Here is a 22,879-nt window from a genome sequence, read left to right on the forward strand (position 1 = left end):
CAAAACAAAAGTATTCTGTCCTCCTACTGGATAGTGTGTGAGCAAAAAGAAAGTAAAGCTGAGGCCACAGCTCACTGAAAATAAGAATTAGTTGCTTCGAGGCTGCAGTATCAGGTACACTGTCACGGAGCTTAACTGGTCCTGCCGCCTAATCCTTCAGCTTTGTTCACTCCAAGCACATCAAGTGGTTACACAAACATGCCACAAGAACTCAAACATTACAGACTGTCTCTGCCGTGAACTTTACCCTCTCAGGTCAGCTTCCCTGGTGTCTCAAACCACTAAACATTTTCTATCCAAGTAACCAGCATGCATGTACATGTGTATGTCCTGAGCATCCAAATCCGAGATTAAACTCACAGATTCATCAAACTGGTAAATCTAGAATCAAGCATCACGGTCCTCTCCTAATTAGAAAGCCCAAGACTTGCAAGTGGCATGACTGCATGGAACAAGAGGCTTTTCCAGGAAAGCAGGACACTTGGCGTATCTCCTTAGCAAGCATTGCTATCACAGGAAGGACAGACACGAAAACCTGCAGACTTGGTGATGGCCGTGCTAAAATAGAGTAAAACTAGGCTGTTTTAAAACCAAGCATGGAGCCTCGCATAGCCGATGGAAGTCCTACAATAAAAATTCCTACCTTCTTGCCAATGGAAACAAAACCCAGTAAACATGAGGCAAGCTAGAATACGCTAACAGCGTACTACAATAATAAGCTAACTAGCAGCTAGCAGCGAGCAACGGCAAAGCCAAAGGCGGCGCAGTCTGCAGGGCCAGCAGGAGCACTATCAAGCGACAGCGGGGAGGAACTGAGGCCAGCGCAACGCGAGCTGTTCCAGCGCGCTGCCAGGGCAGAGTGTGGGAGGGCCATGGGTACCGCACAGAAACCTCCCCCAGCGCAGAACTGGCCCAACTGACCCCCTCCCCCACACCCCTCGCAAGGCACACGCTTACCCACAGGTGACTGTGAGTAAGGACCGTCACAGAGGAGAACAGCAGCGCCAGCCAGCGAGGGAAATACCCTCAGCACTGAGCAAAACATCAACACCTAACTTAGTAAGTCTTAGATTCTTTCAGGAAGTAACTCCATATTGTATTTTCTCCAGAGGCAAAGCCAGACTACTTCAGTGATGCAGTTTCTGGTGTGGTCCCGCAAGCAATTGCAATGACCCAACTGAGAGGAGTGAAAAAACTTGTGCCGCGTAGGGAATAAACGGCTAGGTGCAAACAGAATCTCTCAAACTTGCTTTGCCAACAAATGAGTCGTAATGTAGAGCTACATGTGAATCAGCCCGTTTCTTCTGTTTTTTGCTTAGCAGGGTTAGAAGCTCAGGACACAACAGAAACAAGGTCAGTGTTCTAGCAAGAGAGTGCAGATGACTTTGGTCTCCCTCATCTCAGCTTTTCCCTAGAAAAAAGTATTACCAAAGATGATTAGATGTCACTAGGGTTAAGATACGAATACACCTCAAAATAGATAAGCCTAAAATGTTCTCCTGTACTCTGTAAATTAATGCCATAGAAATATTTAAATAATATAAAAAATGATGAGTGAAAATACAGAGGTCTTTGCTTACAAACAACTGTGGCACACCTTGACTGCGAAAAGACTGTAAATATTTTGAGTTGCTGAGACAGGCAGAGTATAAGAGTCTTTGTTCAGCTATTTGGGAGCCAGTGATGTAAAACAGTAAGAATCAACTCTCTTAACCACTCAGGTTTAGCTACCCAAGTTAAATCATTTAGCTTTAACACTTGCTTAACACTGAGGTTAACTAACAAAGTTAAACAATGAGAGCTACCAATTGTGTTAGCGTTAAGCAAAGGTACTTGTTTCACGGTTTGATACAAATCTCGTGCAGAGTTGTTGCTTTAGGTCACCCCTGCTACTTTATATAACTGCATATTTCAATTTTGGAAGCAAAGATGGGATTAAATCTGAATTTCTACAGTTACACTAAATAGCATACCCCAGATTCCGATCTTAAACATACATGTATTAAAGATACGTATTCTTATACCTGAAACCGTTTACCTGCTTTACAGGAAGTAAGACCTCACCTAAAGGTCTTTATATTAAGTAAGTTAACAAGTACCAGATGTAACCCCAACTATTGTCCGATAAGTGTCATTCTAGAATTATAGTATAACCTCACAACCTAAACACAACACATTTCACGTATACACTTTCATATGTGATACGTGGGAAACATGGCCACCTTCGACCACTGCGTATATAAATGCCGTGGTCTCAAAAGAATAGGCAGTAATTACTCTTTATACTCAGAGCTGTATCAACAATTAATCTTCACAATATCCTTAGCCACCTTTATAAAGATTATCTATCTCAATTAAAAATAGCAAAATAAGTAGAGCACGGTTGATTTAATCCCTCACTATTGTTTCAATAGAGTTATTTTGGATTCCATGCAAATGAGATTAGTATCATACCCAGGAAGATTAATGCCTTTATACAACTCCCAGATGGGCTGGCAAGGGTGGTAATTTGCTCGTGGCCACACAGTGAATTAGCTGCCAAGAATCCCTGACTTCTAATTCATGCACAATTAATTAAGTCACGATAAATAAGTGTACTAGCATTTGACACTAAATGAAGGATGAAATTTAAATTATATTTTCAAGTTAGATTAAGTTTAAAGCAGGGCTGAGAAAAGACTGGCTGCTTCTTACTGGAAGTTATCCTGATGAATTTAGATTAAGGGCAAGTTCAAGACATTTTTAAGTTGATACGTAAGGATTTAGAAAAATTCTTATCTTGCAGGAGGATGGGACAGTTTAAGCGACAGTCTCTTGTTGGTACGTGCCTACTAGAAATTACTACTTCCACAGCAGAGCTGCAAAACAAATGAGCCTGCAGCTCATCAACTTCAGTGCAATGTCAACAACCCTTCTTTGAGCCACCAGTGAAGATGGTATGAACTAGCCTGCTAATTTAGCTCTAAATTAGGGAGGACCTGGACACTCCAAGCCAGTACCTGAGCTGTGGGTAATAACCAGTATTTGCTGACAGCAGCAGCAAATATCAATCATAACCTATATTTTCTAACCTCAGTTAAAATGATAACAGTCACTCCTGTAAAATAGAAGTTTTTCAGAATTCATTGCCAAGAATAAAATAATTTAGATAGGAATATAAAAAATGTGATATTCATCATTAGACCATGCTAATTTGATAGAGCCAAAAGAAAACCACGTACAGCACGCAAATTCGATATTTATTTTTATAAGCTGCTTTTAAGTTAGGCAGCCTTACTTTCTGCAGATTGTAAAATAGAATTAAGGCAAAATATAAATCATGCTTAATTTAAAACCTTGTAAAACCTTTTCTAAATTTAATCAGTTCAGAGGTTATAAACATGAAATGAAATCTTTGATCAGAAAAGAAAGTAGGTTACTCCAGTAGTTTAAAAGACAAATAGTTTAAGTTTCCTACCCAAGGACAATCTGGAGTTCAAGGAGCTGAGGAAAAAAAAAAAAAAAAAAGGAAAAATGTAGCAAACAAGCAAGCGGATCAAACAATGTTTTTCCACAATGAAAGAAGTTTACAAAGTCGTCAGCTTTGATCTTTGTCCTTCAGCTGAAGAACAAATGCCATCTGTGCACCTGGACCTTCAAAGACAAAACGCTGTTTTAGTGAACTGCGACTCTGAAGGAAGAGCAGGGAGAGTCTGACTTGGACTGGCTGAAAAGCTTAACTGGTCCCAGCAGTCTGATCCTTCCACTGCCGTACGGATGTGGGAGCTTCCGGCCAGTCACCACCTGAAGCACCACAGTCTACAAGGAAAAGTTTAGAGTCAGATGCCAGCAAATCTTAGAAACTCCGTGCCGTAAACCCCAGTGGTTCAGGAGTGTGCAAGCAGGTCAGATGCCCCTGGTGTGCAGACCAGGGGAGAGACCTTCATTACCAGGCTCAAGCTAAACTGGTCAGCCATCAGTTCAGACCTCTTAGTCTGTGCAACTGTTCAATAAGCTGAATTACTCATCATCTAAACATTCATTATATTTGCAATTAAACAATCAGGATATCTGTAAACTCTTTTCCACCGTTCACCGCTGCACTTGTGCAATGTATTTGACTGTATTTTGTGTTGCAGACCTTCAAAGTAGCTGTTCAAAGTTCACGAGAGAATTAATCAGAATTCCAAACAGCGTTAGGCCAAGGCACACTGGGGAAAGTTCTCAAAAGCCTGCAGGGCTGCTAAGCACTTAACACTCACTAAAAAGAAAGATCAACAGCTGGCCACTCAATGTACCATTCTAGCACCAAAAGTATAGAAAACCACACACACAGAAAGATAAAGCAGGCTATTCTGCTTTTGACTGCTATGGGCTTTCATATACCAGCAACTACAGAATTTAAGGTAAAATAATCAATGACCCTGTGGCCCCTTTACGTACTTTTTAAGTACGAAATAAAAATTATATAATACCCATATTTTTAAACTATAAAAAGTTTAGAAACAAAATAAACAGGAATATTGCATCCCAGTAAGGGAAGTTATGGTGAAACAAACTAAAGCATTGCAATACTTTCCAAAATGGCTTCCTAGAAAAACTGTCTGCATTTTGTGGTTCTAACCTAAATTATAGATTGACCTAAATTATAGATCATATTACAGCCTCTACAATTTACTATTCAAAAAAAAGAGGAGTTTTAATTAGTATTACAGAACTGAAATATTTATGCAATGCTTTCAATTATATATGGTTTTATCTCCATGTACATGACTTGGAGCATAAAAGACAGACAAATGTGAGTTACAAAACTGAAGAATACTGTGGGCCCTCAAACCTCTGAAATCTTGACTACTCATATGGGCGCTTCATTATATCTGGACTGTGGCAACACAAGAATCTTCAACCTTAAATACTTCAGGTATCTGCCATTTACTATAGTAGTAAATGGATTTATTACTGAACATTTTGTATAGAATACAATTTAGAAGAACGTCATTAATACAGCTGGTAGGCTACCCGTTATCTAGACGAAGGCTCCCCATTTGGAGGGAATTACAACAGAAGTAGTTACTGTTTGGGGCCCGAAACAGTCAGACCAGACTGATGTTCTCCCCAACTCTGTGAGCGCAGAGATCTGTTTTAGCAGAACAGCACAGCCCAGATGGAGGAGAAGAGAGTACTAACCCTGCAGCATGCGTTCTTCCACGCTTCCTTTGCGCAAACTAAATCAGGAAAATCTCAGCCATTACAGGACTGAACGTTTCAAATAATCCTCTCTCAATCTTTGGGGACATCAGATAAAGAAATCAAGAGCTAAATCCACAAAAAGGATTGGATATTGCAACCGTAACTTGTGGTTGCTAACTCTGAGGCACTTAGCAAAATCCTCAAAGCAGTTTTCCTAGGCAATGGCCACGAAGAGAGGCACCCGAGAGCGACATTAACAGAACTCAGGAACCTGGCAGATAACCTCACGAACAAAAGAAAATGCTCAAGAGGAACAGGAATCAAATCAATATGACCAAGAATTATGCAACTAACTCCAAGCTCCACCGCAGGGTTTATTCAGTGGACTCCTACTCAGGATTCGCAGGGATCCATGGTCAGTTACCTCCTTTGCCACTCTATAAAACAAAGAGATTTTCTTGCCCATAACTCACAAAAATTCACAGGGTTCACTATGAACTTGTCTCCTGGTCAGCAAAGCAGCATGTCAGCACCTCCGTGTATGGCCAGCTAACCAGCAGCAACTGGATGTGGTGAGGTGGGCAAATGCAAACTGACGGGCTTTAAATCTAACAACTCGGTCAACGCACCTGACGTGCATACCTGACTTTGGCTATCTGTCATGTCACATAATAAAGTGAATGTTTAGTGAAAGTTTACAGAAGTTGTTAATTTTAACAAATTTGATGTAGCAGTATAACAACTGCTTTACTAAACTTCAAACAGACCAACCTACTTAGTTCTTATTAAAAAAAAAAAATCAGTACAAGTCACTTATGTCATGTACACCGTTCACTAGGCAGGACTCGCTCTTCTGAATGAATTCTTAGAAATAATACGAGAGCACAGACCAAAAGTCATACAGAACACCAAAAAGGAACGATATGAACATCGGAGCCACAAACCAGAAGCAGTTGAAAAAAACACTGGAAAACTACAAGGCGACCATGCTTTGTTTTTGTTTGGGAAGCTTCGACCATGCAGTGAACTTTTTATACACTTGGCACCCACCACCTGCTGTAAATCGGGATCCAGAGCAATTTTCTGCAGAATCACTACTTCTGGGAAGATCATTTATAAACACAATGGGGGCACAAAACAGAAAACCAAGCCTTCCACTTTAAATGCACTTCTCCTATAACTATTATCTTCACTACATTCTGAAAACATAAAACAAGTTAATTCAAAGGAGTGGATCCTTTTATTACTGTAATAGCAAAAGCAGTACTTCAAATTTGAAAAAAGAATATATAAAATCTCTTTTAAAAAAAAGAAGAGTTGCTTATTCCTAAGTATGCATGGGAAAATAGTTGTTTAACTATTTTCTGATATTTTTGTTCAGTTAAATTATCAAAATTCTAAAGGACAGATGTGGCAGCTGGTAAGAAAAGAAACTAATTCCTTTACTGTCAACAGCCATTACTTTATGATCGCCTCCTCCTTCCTCCAAATGCAAGACATCCAAAAATAGGAAACAAGCTCTCTGAAAAATCAAACTAAGGAACTGATGTCACACGGGAGCCACTTTCTGCACTTGCTGCCTCACACAAAGTCTCTCCTCCCTCCCTCCGGCCACCCAAATCCCTGGCACCTTAAAACACCCTACCTTCTCCTGATATAGGGAGGATCGAGAACTCAAAGGAGAGAGAGTTTCCTGCAGTTTGCTGCTGGCCATAGCACAGAAGTAACTTCACACTGCTCAGTGGGCACCCTGTTGAGCTGCCTTCACCCTCCCCTCCCAGGAGTCAGCCCAAACAGAAATGGGTACATCCCCAGCACCTCCACCACGCTCCAGAAACCTTCACCTCGCAAAGCTGCGGTCTCTAGGGATGGTCACAAGCAAGACTACTGCACTGTAACCTCACAGGTGGTTGAGGACACACATGTGTTCTTCTCTCCTTCACAGGTGCCTTGCTGAAGAGGAGGATGCAATGGTCACCTCTTCTTTCACTCCCTTCCCCCTGGCATCCCAGTCCTAGACCGCAGCAGGCAGCTTATGCCTTGGAAGGTCACCCCTGGGGCAATGCTGCAGCACCTCAGGGCTGCGGTGGCGCTGTGGACAGCAGAGAACAGATTGTGCCAACAGTCCCTGACTAGCCCACCAAGGACAACCCAGAAGCACCAGAGCAGCTCTTGCCCCACCCTGCTGCCAAACTGGCAAAGGTTCAGGAGGCTTTAGAAACATGGCAGGGGTGGCAATTCTTGCAGGAGACCTTGCATTTCCCTCCAGAGTTGCCAAACAAATCACTACAGTCGCAACTGGTGGGTCAGACGCAGGAGGGCCCGTAGGAGCTACACCCTCAGTGTCTGTTCTGCACCCCCTATCCAAACACCCTAAGCACCCAAGCAAGGCTGCGAGGCAGCATGCTGTAGGTAGCTGTTAGGACCTCTCCTGCTCTCCCCAATTCTAAATGCCCTACGCTAGCCCATTTTTCCTTATCACTAGCCCACAGTGAGCCAGAATGGGAAATGTCTGTTTTGTTGGCCATGGTGGCCCCCCACTGTCTTCCCCATTTCTCCTGTTCTAAAAGCTCTAGGTCACCTTTTCACCTTCCCATTCATCCTATGAGCTGTGAGCTATGTTAACCTTCAGAGTACGAAGCTGTCTGTAGCTCCAGGCTTGTCTCCATCTGGAAGGCTGCACCTTCCTAGCAAGAGTGTTACCTGATGTGTAGTAGTAGGGAGCTGGGACAGGGAGTCTAGGTCACAGGGTATTGCTAAAGCCATCGTGAGGCTGGCTGCACGCAGTCCCTCTCTGAACAGCTGCTTTTAACTTTTGCATGCAGGATAAACGTGCAGGGAGTTTCGCCACTAAGTCCCTTTTGAACAGGAGAGCGACAGTAGTTTCTGAGACTGAAGAGATCTGGCTGTGCAGACTCTGTGGGAAATACAGTGTGGGCCAAAGCAGGAAGGATGTGGTTATTCTCTGAATGAAGTTCACCCACCAAAAGCCTAGGCTCAGGAAAGATGGATGATTTTTCCCAGGAAGCTCTTGTTTCACTACAGGGAGGGAAAAGAGAAGATTTCTTTGGTGAGAGGGTACCTTTTCCATCCTGCAGAGCCCGACTATCTAGGCCTGTCCCATATCCCTCTACTGCTGAGCAAGTTTCTCCCCTCTCAGTTACAACAGCTGCTTACACAGCCCTTAGCGTGCTCCCCTGCCTACCACTCTTCTTTCCTCTACTAGCAAAACTGAAAGCAAGCAAATCTCCATTCATCTCCATCATGCAGTTCAGGAGAAGACAGCAGACATCTGTCTGCATCAGGCACATTGCCGCTGTGGAGGCAGCAACCACAGCTACACACAATACACAGAGAAGGTCCAAAAAGGCAAGGGAAGACGCAGTAGCCATGTTTGCCCAAAAGAGACTGTGAATCAACAGCCAACAAATAAGTGAGAATGCAAGCTTTGTGGTCAGACACTCCTACCCGCTCCTCTGGAATAGGGTAGAGAGCTAGACGACACAAGAAAGGTTTTAGGAATCATCATATTTAATAATTGCATTTGCCACACTGGAAAAAAGCATGGATATTTGACCACATCTCCTATCTCATGTGCTCCTTTCCTGGACGTTCAGTTGTTCATGGTCCTTCACAGCTGAAGGCACAGAGAGCATCCTGCACCCCAGTGCTATCCTGAACACCTACAACCATCTTGCAACTGGAAGAAGAGCTGCACGCTCCACTCCTCTCCCACTGCACGCAACAAGGGCACGGGCTCCATCGCTGCCAGGATACAGCCTCACGAGCCATGCAGCACAGCGGACAAACAGCATCTCACAGTTGCACGAAGGCACCTTAACACTGCAGTGGCCTCTTTAGAAAGATGTCGCGACAGCCCTATTTGATCCTTCAGCTAGAGCTGTAGAAGACATATGCATTATGAAACCTGCTAAGATACTCATGAGTCTACCTGGCTAGTCCACCAAGGCCTGCACAGCAATCACGTAGCTGTTGTCAGAGATGCCATGGGCCATGCACTGGATCGGAATAAGCATCTTGTTAACAGCTCCCACACAGTTTGACAACCCACAGACAGCAGAGGCCTGGATGATTTTGTCCACCTGTATTATTCAAAGGAAGACAGTTTGGAAGATGAGCTTCAAGATCTTGATCACTTTATCACTCTCAGTAGACTTGTCCTCCCTAAACTGCTTTGCTGCTAAGTAGAAGTCAGGAGGTTCCACAAGGCAATAGCCACTTCTTTAAAAGCATGGACACGCTCTGGAAATTGTGGGCAATGATAGTGAGGTGTAAGGACAAATATCAGCTTCAAATGCACCTTTCTATATCTGAAAGCTCTGTGCCCGCTGTCCCCCATTCCAAGGTTGATGTGTTCTCAACAACAGTTTGAACTCAGCTCCCAGGCCCTGACCCTCCTACCAATCAAGACAAAGCAGTCCTAGATGCAATAATAGCTCTGTCCATGTTCTCCTCCTCTACATAAAGATACTCAGGAAAGCAGGCATGTACCTATTCATGAGTGTCCTCCAGGAGGAGGCTGTAGCCACAGGACTAAGCCTACCACTCCATACATTAACCTATCCAGTGACCACATTCAGAGCACATGTGCGTAGGGAAGTGGAGGTTTGAGGGGCAGTAGCACAATGAGCCTCAGAAATCACGAGGGCTTGTAGCTACACATGCAGGCAATGGCAGAAGGGACAGCAATGCGCTCTCATCATCTGCAGGAGACAACAACAGTTGGCATGGCATTTCCCAAACAGGTCTGCAGTTGAGAGAAAGATCTGCAAAATAGCCTTCCTTAGGTCAACTTCAAACGTCATGTACAGAAGGATGTTCAACCCGGGAGACTGGCCTAAATCCAGATGAGAGTAAAACTCCTCAAGCTCACGCACAGGACAGATAGGGAGCAACGTTAACAACTTCATCGAGCGATCCACTTCTGTAACACCAATTACTTGCTAGCGTAGACACAGCCTCTGAACACGGATGAAGACGAATCACGAATTCTGGGAATCACACCACAGCTAACATGGGCTAAGTACCCTCTTTTCTTTGAGCATAGATTAGTTTGGACCCCCTTCTACTATAAGCAGCATCCTTTCAGGACAGTGAGCATGGCAGTACTGTTTGCATTATCGGGCAGCCTGGGAACACTGTTCTGACAAACCAGCATTAGATTTTGCAGATGACTGATATGCTTAAAGCCAGTGTAATAGGATTACACATATTAGCTTGGCTGGTTTCAGACAACAGAGGATGAGATAATCACACTTGCTGAAGAGCCTCAGTACTGCAGATAAACTTTTTTTTTAGTGGCAGTAATTGAGCCTCCTCACAGGAGTCGGCAGAGATGGTACAATATTGTAGGGCTAAACTTCTCACCATTTTAAAAACTAACAATGGTTTGGTTTCTTTGAGAGACCTGAGAGACAGAGAGCGCCCGCGAGAGAGAGCATGAGCCCGCATGTGCAAAACCCCAAAACATTCCTTCTACCCACCCCAATTTCTATAACATGGTATAGAATGACACAGATTTGTGCAATTTGCATTTTTTTTACCCATTAGCCACAACTGTTCTGCAAGAGACTTAATGATGCTCAGTACATCAGAATTATTCACGTTTACCAACTATTCTGTATTTTTAGAGCCTTGCCCAGCACAGAAGTCAGTCATACTGGTGCGTATTTCCTTTGAACCACAGGACAAGCCTTAAAAAAAAGTTTGGCATTTTTCCCCGTTCATCTAACAGGTAGCAGTTTAGCTATTTCACTACCGAAATATTTTGTGACCACCACTTTGTTCTGATAAGCTAGAAGGAAATTACCTGTTTTAATCTGTTCTAAAGAATATATGATGTACAGCATGCTACGTTTACCACTTTTTAAACAAGCCTTCCCTCTGTCAACAGTCACCACCATATACTGCAATGGGACAGCAAAGCTACTACCAGCAAAATACTAATTTAAAAGGCTCCTTTTACTTGTTCCACATGGGCCAATTTCCATGCCTGCGCTCTTTCCCCAATTCAGGCTGTGAGGTGGCAGCAGCAAGGGCAAAGAAACAACTTCAGGCAGGTAAAGATCACTGACTGCCTTCCTAATTAAAGCTGAGCTTCCAAATATTTGAGAGAGAGAAATTTAAGCTTCAGGTTTTACAGTACGGATGTGATGATTCTCTAGGCTGAAGGGGTCAGGACAAAATGCATGTATTGCACCACGCGCTGCTCACTAGGGCTTAGGCAAGAGAGAGGCAGGATGTCTGTCTGTACAGGTTTCAGTAAATTCACACCTGTGCTGTTTTGCAGAACATCCCAGTAACAGCGTTCTACGCTAAACAGAATGGCTTTCCCTAACGTTCTGCAGAAAGAAGGTGGACTTTTTCTTCTCCTCTCAGCCACCACCACCTCCTCCTCCTCCCATATATAGGTACTGATTTAAGTTTGTCAGATATCAGCTTTACAGGTTTTATAAGTATCTTCATAGCAAATTAATTGTGAATATACACTTAGTGGAAGCAAATTAAGTGATCACATACAATAATAATTTAAACATTACATTTAGAGAAGTAAAAAAAAAACACAGGACTTCTGCATTAAGCTTTTGAAGATATTTCAAAATAGTTTTGGTAACTTGTATGAGAACTATAGTCAGTTTAACTTCTCCCACCGCTGTACCCAGTTCCATTGTACTTTCTATGGATAAACACATTGTCTGTCACAGGATCAAAGAACTGAGACGTGAATGGAAAAATTCAATACTGAATAATTTTTCCAGTCTCCCAGAGGTACTTTATTGTTCTCTATGGGATGCTTTCCAGTGCTTTGTATAGCCTGCTTTAAAAATTCACTGGCAAAAGTCTTTACTCTTTGTACTTCTACACATCATTGGATCTTATCCGTCAGGAAGTCTCAAGTGCTTGTCTACGCATTCCAGAACTATAGCAGAACAGATTAAGAGATAAAAACAAAAGAACTTATTATAGAGTAACACTCTCCGCTTTGCTGGAAAAATGTTTTATACTGACAACCTAATCCAAAAAGTTAAAGTAATTATATTGGAATTAGAAGCGACTTGGTTTTAAGACCACAAGAGGGAGTTTTCCTATTTAACTACAGCAAAATAGCTTCTTCTTTACTGCTATGTCTATCCATTCTTTTCAATGGACAAGCCCTAGAGCTCCAGCTTCCTAATTTGAGCTAATAACAACATGAAAGTGTCATTGTTAAATTGCTTAAAGATACAGACACCATGAAGGCTGCAGATAGCTAGATTCCACTGTTAGGCAGCTGTTGGAGTTAACAAACACCAAAAAACCCAAAACTTCATGCCACTGTCATGCAGTTTTATTTTACTAAAATCTGCATTTGTATTAGCTAAACTAAACCAAATATAAAACAAAACTTAAATAGCCAAAACTCAGTCCACCAAGCTGAAGATTCAAAGTGATAGAAATTGGGGGGAAGGGGGAACAAACTGGAAACTACAAATTTTCTGTTGCAGAAAATAAGAGCCCAAAGGGACTATCGTCATTAGCCAGACCACGCAGAGCAGAGGCCGTAAGATCGACTTAGTCTTTTTTCCTGCTGCGGTCAGGTCAGTTCTGGTTTACAGCATATCATGAAGAACTGATGTATAGGCTAGAAAAGAGCTGGAGATCCAGCTGATTTCCTGGATGAAAACCACCACCAGAAACACTGGCTCCATATCATCCTCCAGAGAGGATCACTATGAAGATATCATCCCAGAAATGCCAGTGTAACATCTTTCCAAAAAGGAGAGACAATAAACCCATACACAAGCCTCGTACTCCAGTAAGCAGAAGGGACAGCTCTTCGGGCCGGGTGAAGCTACGCAAGCTTTGCCACAGCAGAACACACCTGCAGAGCCTTACAAGTGTAATATACAAGAGAATTATCACAGTTCTGGACAGTGAACATCACCCTCAAGAGAGGCTCATCCTCTTGACTACCTACTCTTCTTTGTTTTTTCTCAGAGTAAACACTCAGAACAGGTAGCAGGAAGAAGTTTCCATGGAGGACAGAAGCAGCAAATGGGACTAAGATGAAACCCCTTTCTTGGACAAAACAGAATTTTGAAGAAGTCTCCTCCACACACCCTGGAATGGCATGATTAAGTAGCTCACCCCAAATCAGTTAAGATGGAGCGAGAAACATAGTACAAGCCTTAGACTCAAAACTCAATGTTTACATTTTCAGACCATGCCCAGTCTTGAAAACAGGCTGTGGGGACAGGGAAAGAGAGAGAGGGAATTAAAAAACAAAGCCTTTCAGCATTCCTACTGAAGATCAAAAGGAGGACATTTTAACCAACATACTATTAAAATTCTTTCTTTGGTATGAGTGAAGTTTGCACTACCAATTACAGAAATATTCAAGCTCCTAAAACAACAGATGTCTCCTCCACCTCCCAGCCCGCTGCCTGTTTATGGCTGCAGAATGAAATTAAACAATGTTCCAAATAACTCAACAGTTCCGCTGCCTCTGCTGTGAAACCGAGTTGCCTGAACAGCAGAACCTTTGACAATTGCTGATAGTTTATCATTCCCACAACCGGCCACAGACAGACTGTGCTGGTGCCATTAATGACTACCATGCAGAATTGCATCAAAAGCTGCAAAGTGACAGTGGTATGCACTAGTCTCCCTCAGGAAATAAAGGCCCAACAACGAACTGGACTAAGCTTATCACATCAACTCCAATTTAATGGCTAGCAACAGATTCAAAAGCTACAAAATGGGAGAAAAACTTCCTTACGCTTTCACAAGTAGAGCATGTCTCTGAAAAATCCTGTTTGACCAACCAATCAGTCAGCACTGATCAATTACAAATAACAGGAGGCAGACCAGCACGCATATGCATCAAGTAGCTGAGGAATGTCTACACAACATTACAGTAGTGAGGTACACAAAATTAGAGGCCGGACTATAGCAATGACAGGACAGGAGGAAGAAAATGGAACAGGGGAGGGAAAGCCCAAATCCTAATAGACGCTGTTGTTGCAAATAGCTATAAACAGCCACCAGGCAGTTGGCTGAGTAGTACCCCTCAGCCGCTGCAGAACGTCAGAGGTGGTTATAAGGGAGCCAGGACGGAAAAAAGAAGCAGCAAAAAACTGCACGATAGCAAGTTTTGTGTAACATGTGTCGAGTAAGCACAGGTAAACCACGAACCCCTTCAAGGAGGAACTCCTTCCACACAGAAGGAAAGCGGTAGGCACAAGTTTGTGACAGTTCAGAAAGGTCAGTCATAGCAAACTAATAAAAATGGCGCTGCGGCCTATCTGCTCTAACAGCAGCATGACTGGGAGGCATGAATACTGACGAAAGCTAGCTCAACAGTTGTAAAGCCACGCCAAGAGCGAGCCAGCGGCATACCCGACAATGTAAAACGGTAGACGCTACAGAAAACATTCCAGACGAACGATGACTGGAGGAGGCTGCACAGAATTTGGAAGCTGAAGTCTATAGCCTACCTTCCAATTTAAAAGCATATAATTTATCTGACATCTGTGCCTCAATTCAGTTGCTCTCAAACAGCCTCACATAAACTTCTGGTGACATTTTAATATTACAGTTTCCCATTCATCTACCTTGGGACGACAAATACAATGCGAGACCAAAGTCTGCACCCTTCCAGCTAGAGGCCAAGCAGAGAATCCTGGGGATCCCAAACAGCACTAAACAAATGTTCTGGCAACTGAGCCAAGCATACTGAACTTGCATTTTCCAGGCACAGTAAAAACAAATCTGTAAGTAATTCCAATGTCATCTTTTAACATGCTACCAGAAACGTCTAAGTTTTCAACGCACTTCCATTTCAGTCTTTGCACAGCACAAGACTGTGAGCTTTTCAAGACTTGTATTAAGAAGTTTCCCCCTCCTCATTCCACCGTAAAGCCATTATTAAAACAGGTTTAAAACTTGTTTTACAAGCCTCTCACCCAGAGAGGCGCTCACCCTCTACAGCTATTATTACTGGCAAAGCCTTTCCACCAGGTGGCAAACTGTCGAGAGAGCCGTAGACTAAAGTCAGTTCAGGCAAGAGAATCTTAACTGCAAACAAGAAAGTTTCTCTTAAAGACACTCAGTCAAGAGACAGCAGAGAGCAACAAGCACAATGGAGAATGGGGCTAAGAATGAGTTTAGGAATTTCTCAGCAGACTGCACATAAGGTAAGAGAGTTAACAAAAAGCACCTTCTAAACAGTTATTTTCACACCACCTGAGTTCTGGTGGGCCAGGATATCAGTAAGTTTTGTCAGCTGCAAAATTTCAAGAATTGCTGCACATTAGTGAGGTGGCCCAGGCTGCATATGGTCCACTCTGCCAGAGCGCTCAGCACAGCCACGCTGTTGTGCTACACCCGTTCCTCCTGCAGTCTCATACGGGATCCAAGGGAGGGGGTGGAAGAGATCCTATAGCTCCCTTACACAAGGCTTCTATATCCAAGAAGCTCAGTGCAGTCCACAGGTATTCAAAGCAGCATCCAATCACTTACTATTATCTGCCTTCTCCTTCAGCGTAACAAACACCACGAGCTATTTCTCAATGACAAAAAAAAAAAAAAAAGCTTTTTCACTGTATTTACACTTATATACTACAATAAGGGAGGGAGAACTCACCTCCATTTGGAGAGCAGCAGTGTCCTGGTCGTAGTGTCCCATGATATTTGGAAAAAAAGTCATATTGTAAGTCATTCCTGAACATCTGGAAATAGTAATCGGTTCACATGTGAATAAACTGTGCCCTTGTACCCCAGTCAGAAGTAGGCTGCAAGTCACAAAGAACACGAGCGCTCCCATTTTGTCGAGATCCCCGATTTCAGCACATAGCTTCGGTCAGCGGTCACGCAGGCTGCCTCTTGCCAAGCAGAGGCATCTTCCCCTCCTCCTTCCGCAGGGAGACGGGAACCACGGGCGGTTCGGAAGGCGATCAGACTCCTCGCCGCTGCTCCGGCTATGTCCCCATCTTGCCCGATTTCGGGAAACCCCTTCCTTCGCTAACCCGCGAGCTGCGAAAGCAAGAACGAGACGAGCCACCGCGTCACCGACCGCCGGCACGACTCGGCCGCCGCCGCCCCCGGCCGGCACCTGCGGCCCAGCCAGCCGCCCCGCCGAGAGGAGGCGCGGACGGGCCGGGCCGCCCCCGCGGAGCTCCCGCGGCCGCGCCGCCCACCTACCTCGCAGGGCCCCGTCCCGTCCCGCGGCGGGGAGCGCCGCCTCGCCCCAGGGCAGCGCTGTGTTTTGACACCGCTCCCGCCCGGGCCCCGCAGCTACCGCTGCTCCCAACGCCCCGTGTCGGCGCTCCGTTCCCAGCCCCGCCCTGCCGAGAGGCGCCCGCAGGGCCGGGCGGGGGCGGCGGCGACGGGGACCCGGCCCCGCAGCCAGCACTCGCCGGGCGCAGCCTCGGCGCCGCCACCGCCCCGCCCAGGCCAGGCCAGGCCGCCCCCTGGCGGGGACCCGCCCGGCCCGGGCCGCCCCCGCGGCCAGGTCCCTTCGGTTCGGCGCCGCCACCTCCCGCCTCACCTGGCCGCGGCCGCGGCTGCAATGGCCGCTGCGGCCGGGCGCGACCCACAGGATGTGGCGTGTGCCGGCGCGCGGGGGGGGCAGCGCCGCGGGGGCGCTCGCGCGATACTTGGGCGGGCGGCGCGGGCGGCGGCCTCACCTTTCCCGCCCTCCGCTGTGAGGGGAGACGGCGCTTCCCCGCCCTCCTGCCTCCCTCGCCGGCTGCCGCCCGGGGCGCCCCTGTGGCGACACCCGCGCCCGCCCAGGCGGGGAGGCCGCCCCTCGAAAGAGACTCCTCGCTGTGTCTTTCATTTTGGGGTTTTTTTTTTTTTTTTTTTTGGTAGGGAGCGTTGCCCTCCTTCGACAGCGTCTGTCCGCCTGTGCGCCTCGCCTCGACGGCGGCGGTGCGGCGTCCGCAGCCCGCGCTGGGCTCTGGGGGCGGCGGCGCTCCCCCTCCAGACGACACAGGGGCTCAGGTGGGCCCCGTGGGTCCCTTTGCTGCCCGCCTGTCCCCGGGTTTCCGAAGCGCGCGCAGATTAACCGGGATAAACGTGCACACGCAGAGAGCCAAGCGGAAAGAAGGATCCTTCCAAGTAGTATCTGACGCTTACGTTTTGATAACAGTCCTGAGTATTAACTAGGCAACATGTTACGTAAACACGAGCACGACTAACAGAATTTCAAACATCAAGAAATGGACGTGTCCCTTCTATCGACACAGTTCTGAGCTTTCTTTCCGAATAAGCACGTTAAATCCAGTAAAATCCATCGTTACCGAGTTCTGTAAGGGCTCTGTAGTCAGTCGACAGGGCGCTTCCCTGGAAGCGTGTAGCATCTGTTCGGTATTAATGCAAAGAAAGCAGAACTGGTGCAGACGCTACTTAGATGAGGATAAGGTTGAGGAAGAGGTAAATGTTAGAAGTCAGTGTGGAACAACTGAATTTAATGAAGGAAAGGAAATTTTTTTTTATTGATGTGTTTGCTAAGAAAGCGATGAAGACAAAAGAAGTGCTGTGATGAGTCTCCAGATGAAGGAAAAATACCTGACTGTACCTTCCAGATTTAGTTGCTTCTAGAGTTGCTTTTAGTTGTTTTCTAGAGACCGAGCTCAAGGATCTGTGGACCATCCACTTCCGCTTCTCCTCCTAGCTGAGACCAGGCCACACGAATACACATCCAGTAGCATTTAACCATGTTCACAAGCAGCTAGGCCTGAGCTAATAAGACCCGACTATGGAAATGCTGAAGATCAGACAACCAGATTTCTCTGCGTGGAGCTACCTGAGGTCTCATCAGACCGGTGCTCAGCCATTTTAGTAGCTCTGCGCTGCAGTGCTGGAACGGGAAACACCAGATGCCGAGACATGCAAACCAGGTGTAGGAATGGTTTAGCTCCGTTCAGGCAGCACTACATTTCTGCTAATATGCCCCGAGCTAGTCTGTGCAGAGTCAGGCATATTTATCCATAAACCAGATAATCCATCCATAGCTAGTGGAGAGCGTGTAGTTGCTCATCGTTATTCAGAGGATCACAAACATCTAAAAGCTCTCTCCTCATGCAGATCTTTGTTGTATAATGTCCTTTGCAAATATATACAAATTTGAAAAATCCTCCAGCTTCCCGTACGTGAAACTATTTTGGCACCTGCATGAATCACTACAGGGATTACACCTACCTGCCACAGATGCAAATAGCTCTGCCGTTTGAGCAAATGGGGTGACTTGATAGCTGTGCGGAAATTTCAGCCAAACTACGGAAGCTGGTCAAAGTAGCAAGCAGCAGAATAATAGAGTATTAAAAGAGTTTAGCAACTTTAGCTGTAAGCTTTGCTAGTATCATACTGTATAAAGTAATACCTTAGCATTATATAAACTGATGCCTTTGGTCCTTCTATCAGAATGCATTTTCATGCATAGATTAAATCACTAAACCACATGTATGACTAAATGACATCGTTTTCCTTCCTTTAAAGCTCTAATGTTTTTGTTATATGACTGGAAAAGGTAGAGAAAAAGAAGGATGAGCCCTTTTTTCAATCACACTATTAATATATTTTGTTTCCTCACAATCTAGTTGCTAAGCAAGTTATTCCAGAGGTTGGTTCTCAGAGCCATGATCTAAGTATCTTTGTTTCTCGCTATATAAATGCCTCATCTATCCAGAGCGAGGAATGTGAGCACCCTCGCTGGTATCTAGCAAAGCATTTTTAGGTGTGATTCAGTATTTTAAGCATGTGCTCAAATATATTGCTGATTAGGGATGAGACTACTCAGATGGGCAAGTACTTCGCTCACCTGGCACCCGAGATTTTGTTAACATTTCAGTTAATGTATTAATAATTTTCTGACCTTTCTCTGGCACTGCTTCACACACTTACAGTCTAGCAATTTGTACGGTGAAGAAATTAAGTGATTTAGAACCTTGTTTAAATCTGAGGTCTCCTCAGATGTCTTTGAAGAGATTTAGCAGCAGGAGGGTCAGCGGCGGTGACGGCAGCTCCCTTCCAAGCTCTGCGGACTGCTGCGCCTGCCCAAGGGAAGCCGTGCAACAGGATATGTGCAGGCCTTTCCAGGCCCAAACGCCGCCTGTCTGCTTTCAACCCATCCTCTTCAGAAATATTAGCTGGGCTTTGAACTGAAGCGCCTTTTACTCCCTCAGCTTTTTGTTAAGGACGCCTCCCCAAAAATAAGGGCAAAAAGCAGCGTGACCACATTCGCCAGCTATGCAAACGTGTCAGTGCCCCATGCGCTCACGCTCTGGGGAGGAAGGATCTGAAATGGCTGGTAGTCATCAGGGAGCAGCGTACCTCTGAAATAGGAGGGATTTAGTGCTTCAATTCTGCACACAACAGTTTTACACCAGCTTGAGCTTTCTCCTGTTGGCACACCTAGAAACTACATAACTGAATTATATTGTTGGAACACTGTACCAAAGTTTGACTTAATGTAATTTAAATATTACAGATTTACCAATGCTGTAGTTTGATATTGGCTAATGCAATTGTAAGGTTCATAATGTTCTTATTATTCTGCATTTAAGACACATTATTCATAATTTGGTGAGATTTAGAAGAAGTGAATAGCCAGTAGGTGGCACCAATAAATCCTGTTGTGAGACTTAAAATTTTAAGGTGTCTTTCTTGTCTCGTTCTCAAATGCATTTTGAAAATAAAAGGACTAGACAAAACAGTATTATTAAGGTAATTTATTTTAATTAGTTTGCAGTAATAGTCAAGGAAAACATTGCAGTTTATAAACTGAATGTATTTTCCCAGGTCAAAATGCTACCATTTAATTGAATATACAGACTCATGAGAAGGGCTTAGTAAGAACATACAGATGTTCCTCACTAATTTCACAGTTATTTAGTAAATCTAGTCTTTGATGAGTTAGTGCCTTCTGAGCATCCCTCAAATCTCATGCAGCTCTTCCAGCTTAAACCTTTCTTTATAATACATTTCTTCTGTAAAGCCTATAAACTGTAGTCCCCCACAACCCACAACAGGAATGAAAACCAGAAAAGCATATGGAGAAAGCCAAAAGGTTTATTCATTGCTAGGTGGCAGGCACGGTACTGGGTACTCGGAGGCCATGTCATCTTCTTCACTCAACAAAATATGACCTATTTAGACTTCAGTCCTTTAAAATATTATGGCTGTGTGGTTTGTGGCACCCACACAGATCACACATTAAAAGATGTTGATTTCCTTTATGGTATAAGGATCTCATCTTTCGTTTGTCTGTAAAAGACAACAGCACTGTGCCTTTGTAGTGTTGCTTTAATAAAATAGTGATTATGTTAATATTATTCCTTTCCCAACAGGTTACCTCACTTTACCTCAGCTATTAAGCACAATGTAAACAAAACAGGAAATACTCTTATAAAGGAGTAAACTTTCCTCAGAATGATCAAGGAAATGTCATTCCTTGTGAACTACTTGTAGCAGACTTCCTCATGCCTGGGTAAATCTGCAGTCCATCTTAGGTGACACTAACAGTAGCAGCAAAGCAGCAACGGTGCATATGTTTGCCCGGTGGTGCTCCTCTTATCTCGTTCTTGCTGTGGCTCAGGCTGTATTTCCTTTGGACAATGTCACAAAGGCTGGGGGAAAGGAAATCTGGGCTAAAGAGCATGAGTCTTTTCCAATGGAAAAGACTGATACAAACCAGGCGTTGTGTTACAGCGGACAAGCAAGGTATGGATGACGCTCATATCAAAATAACACATCCTGAGTTAATGGAGTGTGTTACGAGTTTTGTACGCTGTTCCCCCCAAAATATTGATGCATTAACTTGAGTTGAACCCCCCCAAAATACTGATGCATTAACTTGAGTTGAACTGTCCCTATCTACATGATACGCAATTAGCAGAGTGGGATTGAATTTACACAGATTTCAGTTGCTGCTTTGTAAATTAGCACTTTAATATGTTTCTTGAAATGTCCAAATGTCAGGGATACAATGAAACAATAGTTTGTGGAGCTCAGACACTAGCTGCCGTGAGTGCCAAAGGTACTAATCCACGTGTTTGAGGCAGACTAGTGAGCATCCGCAGCACAGTTCCAGGGTATTGGTGATTACGCCCGTCCAATAACGGGTATTGTCTTCACCACATAACAGTACAGTTCTGCAGTGACTTCTCAAGTTGCAGGGAACTGTATAGCAGAATATGTTACACAAAAAAAAAAAAAACCTGTCTGTAGCTATACCCTCTGGCATCTCCTCCTAGTCAGATTTCTGGAATGGCTGATTGATTCACTATGCAGTAAACTGAGAAGGAAGACATTCAGATAGGAAGTACGAATTTTTGGTTTTCATTGCTTCAAAATCTCATTTTTGTATGTAATAAAATTTCTTTGATACTATATGGGGTGAAGTTGCTGTTAATGTTTAATGTATCAGAATTAAGCAGAAAATATTATGGTCACTGTATCCATCCCCTTTTCCTATATAATAGTAAGCTGTCTCCTGTCAAGGTCTTTGTCACTCTTTTGATCCATTTATGATAACAAAATTATTTGAATGTTATTGTTTTAATATGCAGAAATAACAAGTAGATTTGCCCTTCCTGAGCTTCTTGACGGGTGCGCCCAAGCTACTACAAAATTGAAGCAGCACGCAGAATACTAATTATATTTTCAGCTGAGACATACAGTTCTTCTGAAGATCAATGTAGAATATAAAAATTAGTCACACTTTACATCTTGGGGTAACTGTAACCACATGAAAACTAATTTGTTGGGTTAATAAAATCTTGTGTACTCCAGGACCTGTGTCAGCATTACTATTTTAAACTAGGATCTGCAAAATGTGCTTATGGAACCAGTTATACCATGTCCTGGGAGACAGTGCTGATCACTGTTAACATTTATAGATTATGTAAATCTCGTTTTCTCAGTTTCCTTCCGTGTCTTTTCATCCTTGCTCTTTAGGATCAACCATTATATCACTAGTCAATGTCTAGAGGTGAAGCCTTTTCCACCCAAGAATTTATAGACAAAAAGATTTCAGAGCTAGCTTTGCAAGTGTGAAAGCATTTCGGTATACAAATCAGAGCAGAAAAAGGAAAACTGAAGTACTGTTAGACAAAATACGATAGACAAAGCCAATAATAGATGAGAAAGGAAAATCTGTACGATGTGACAGTAGCAATCTCAGTAAGTCTGAAAAAGGAACAAATGCTTCACGGGCAAGCAACTGATTCTAAGCACAAAAATACATTTGTTTCAATATATACAGTTAACATTCGAATTCTTACATAGCAGAATTTCAGTAGTTTACTGATGCTCGTCTGTTACGTCTGACAGAGTTTCGAAAAGAGGAATCAGGGAAGGGGCTAACCACTACCTATTTGTATATTTTTACATGACTTTTATAACAAAGGGTGCTTGGTTCCATGTCTGTGTCTTCATTTTCTTTCTCAGACTTTCTGCCATATCGGTGAACGTCTCCGACTCCAGGTGAAAGGAGGCCAAAAGCCAAAGAGTAAAGCTACAAAAGGAGAAGGAAGGCCAGGAAGAAAGGGGGAAGGACAAAGGATCAGACTTGTCTGAGGCAGTGGGACCAGAAGCAGAGGAGAAAGGCTGGGGCAGCAGGAGCTCTCTAGGCTGTTTCCTTCTATGCCGAAGGCAGGGACAGAAGGCTGGGCAAGAGTTTACAGGCTGGATAAGGATGAAGTATATG

The 22,879-nt window shown here is 44.1% G+C and overlaps 1 protein-coding gene across 6 annotated transcripts in view; it reads right to left on the minus strand.

Annotated features, from left to right (window-relative positions):
- Nucleotides 1-16,854, minus strand: part of FZD6 (frizzled class receptor 6) — a 32,135-nt gene extending 15,281 nt beyond the window's left edge. For 2 of the 6 annotated variants that reach the window (XM_068932877.1, XM_068932872.1), the window contains exons 1-2: nucleotides 16,718-16,794; nucleotides 15,815-16,203 (exon numbers count right to left, since the gene is read on the minus strand). In XM_068932877.1, coding sequence (XP_068788978.1) covers nucleotides 15,815-15,994 — 180 coding nt within the window. In that variant the 5' untranslated portion in view covers nucleotides 15,995-16,203; nucleotides 16,718-16,794. Of the gene's footprint in view, nucleotides 1-15,814; nucleotides 16,204-16,371; nucleotides 16,609-16,717 lie in introns of those variants that run through there. The other 4 variants (XM_068932875.1, XM_068932874.1, XM_068932876.1 and 1 more) reach the window with 4 other exon arrangements.
- Between the last annotated feature and the right edge of the window lie 6,025 nt (nucleotides 16,855-22,879).

Source organism: Struthio camelus, chromosome 2 (assembly GCF_040807025.1).
Source record: "Struthio camelus isolate bStrCam1 chromosome 2, bStrCam1.hap1, whole genome shotgun sequence".
In the NCBI taxonomy this organism is placed as follows: domain Eukaryota; kingdom Metazoa; phylum Chordata; class Aves; order Struthioniformes; family Struthionidae; genus Struthio; species Struthio camelus.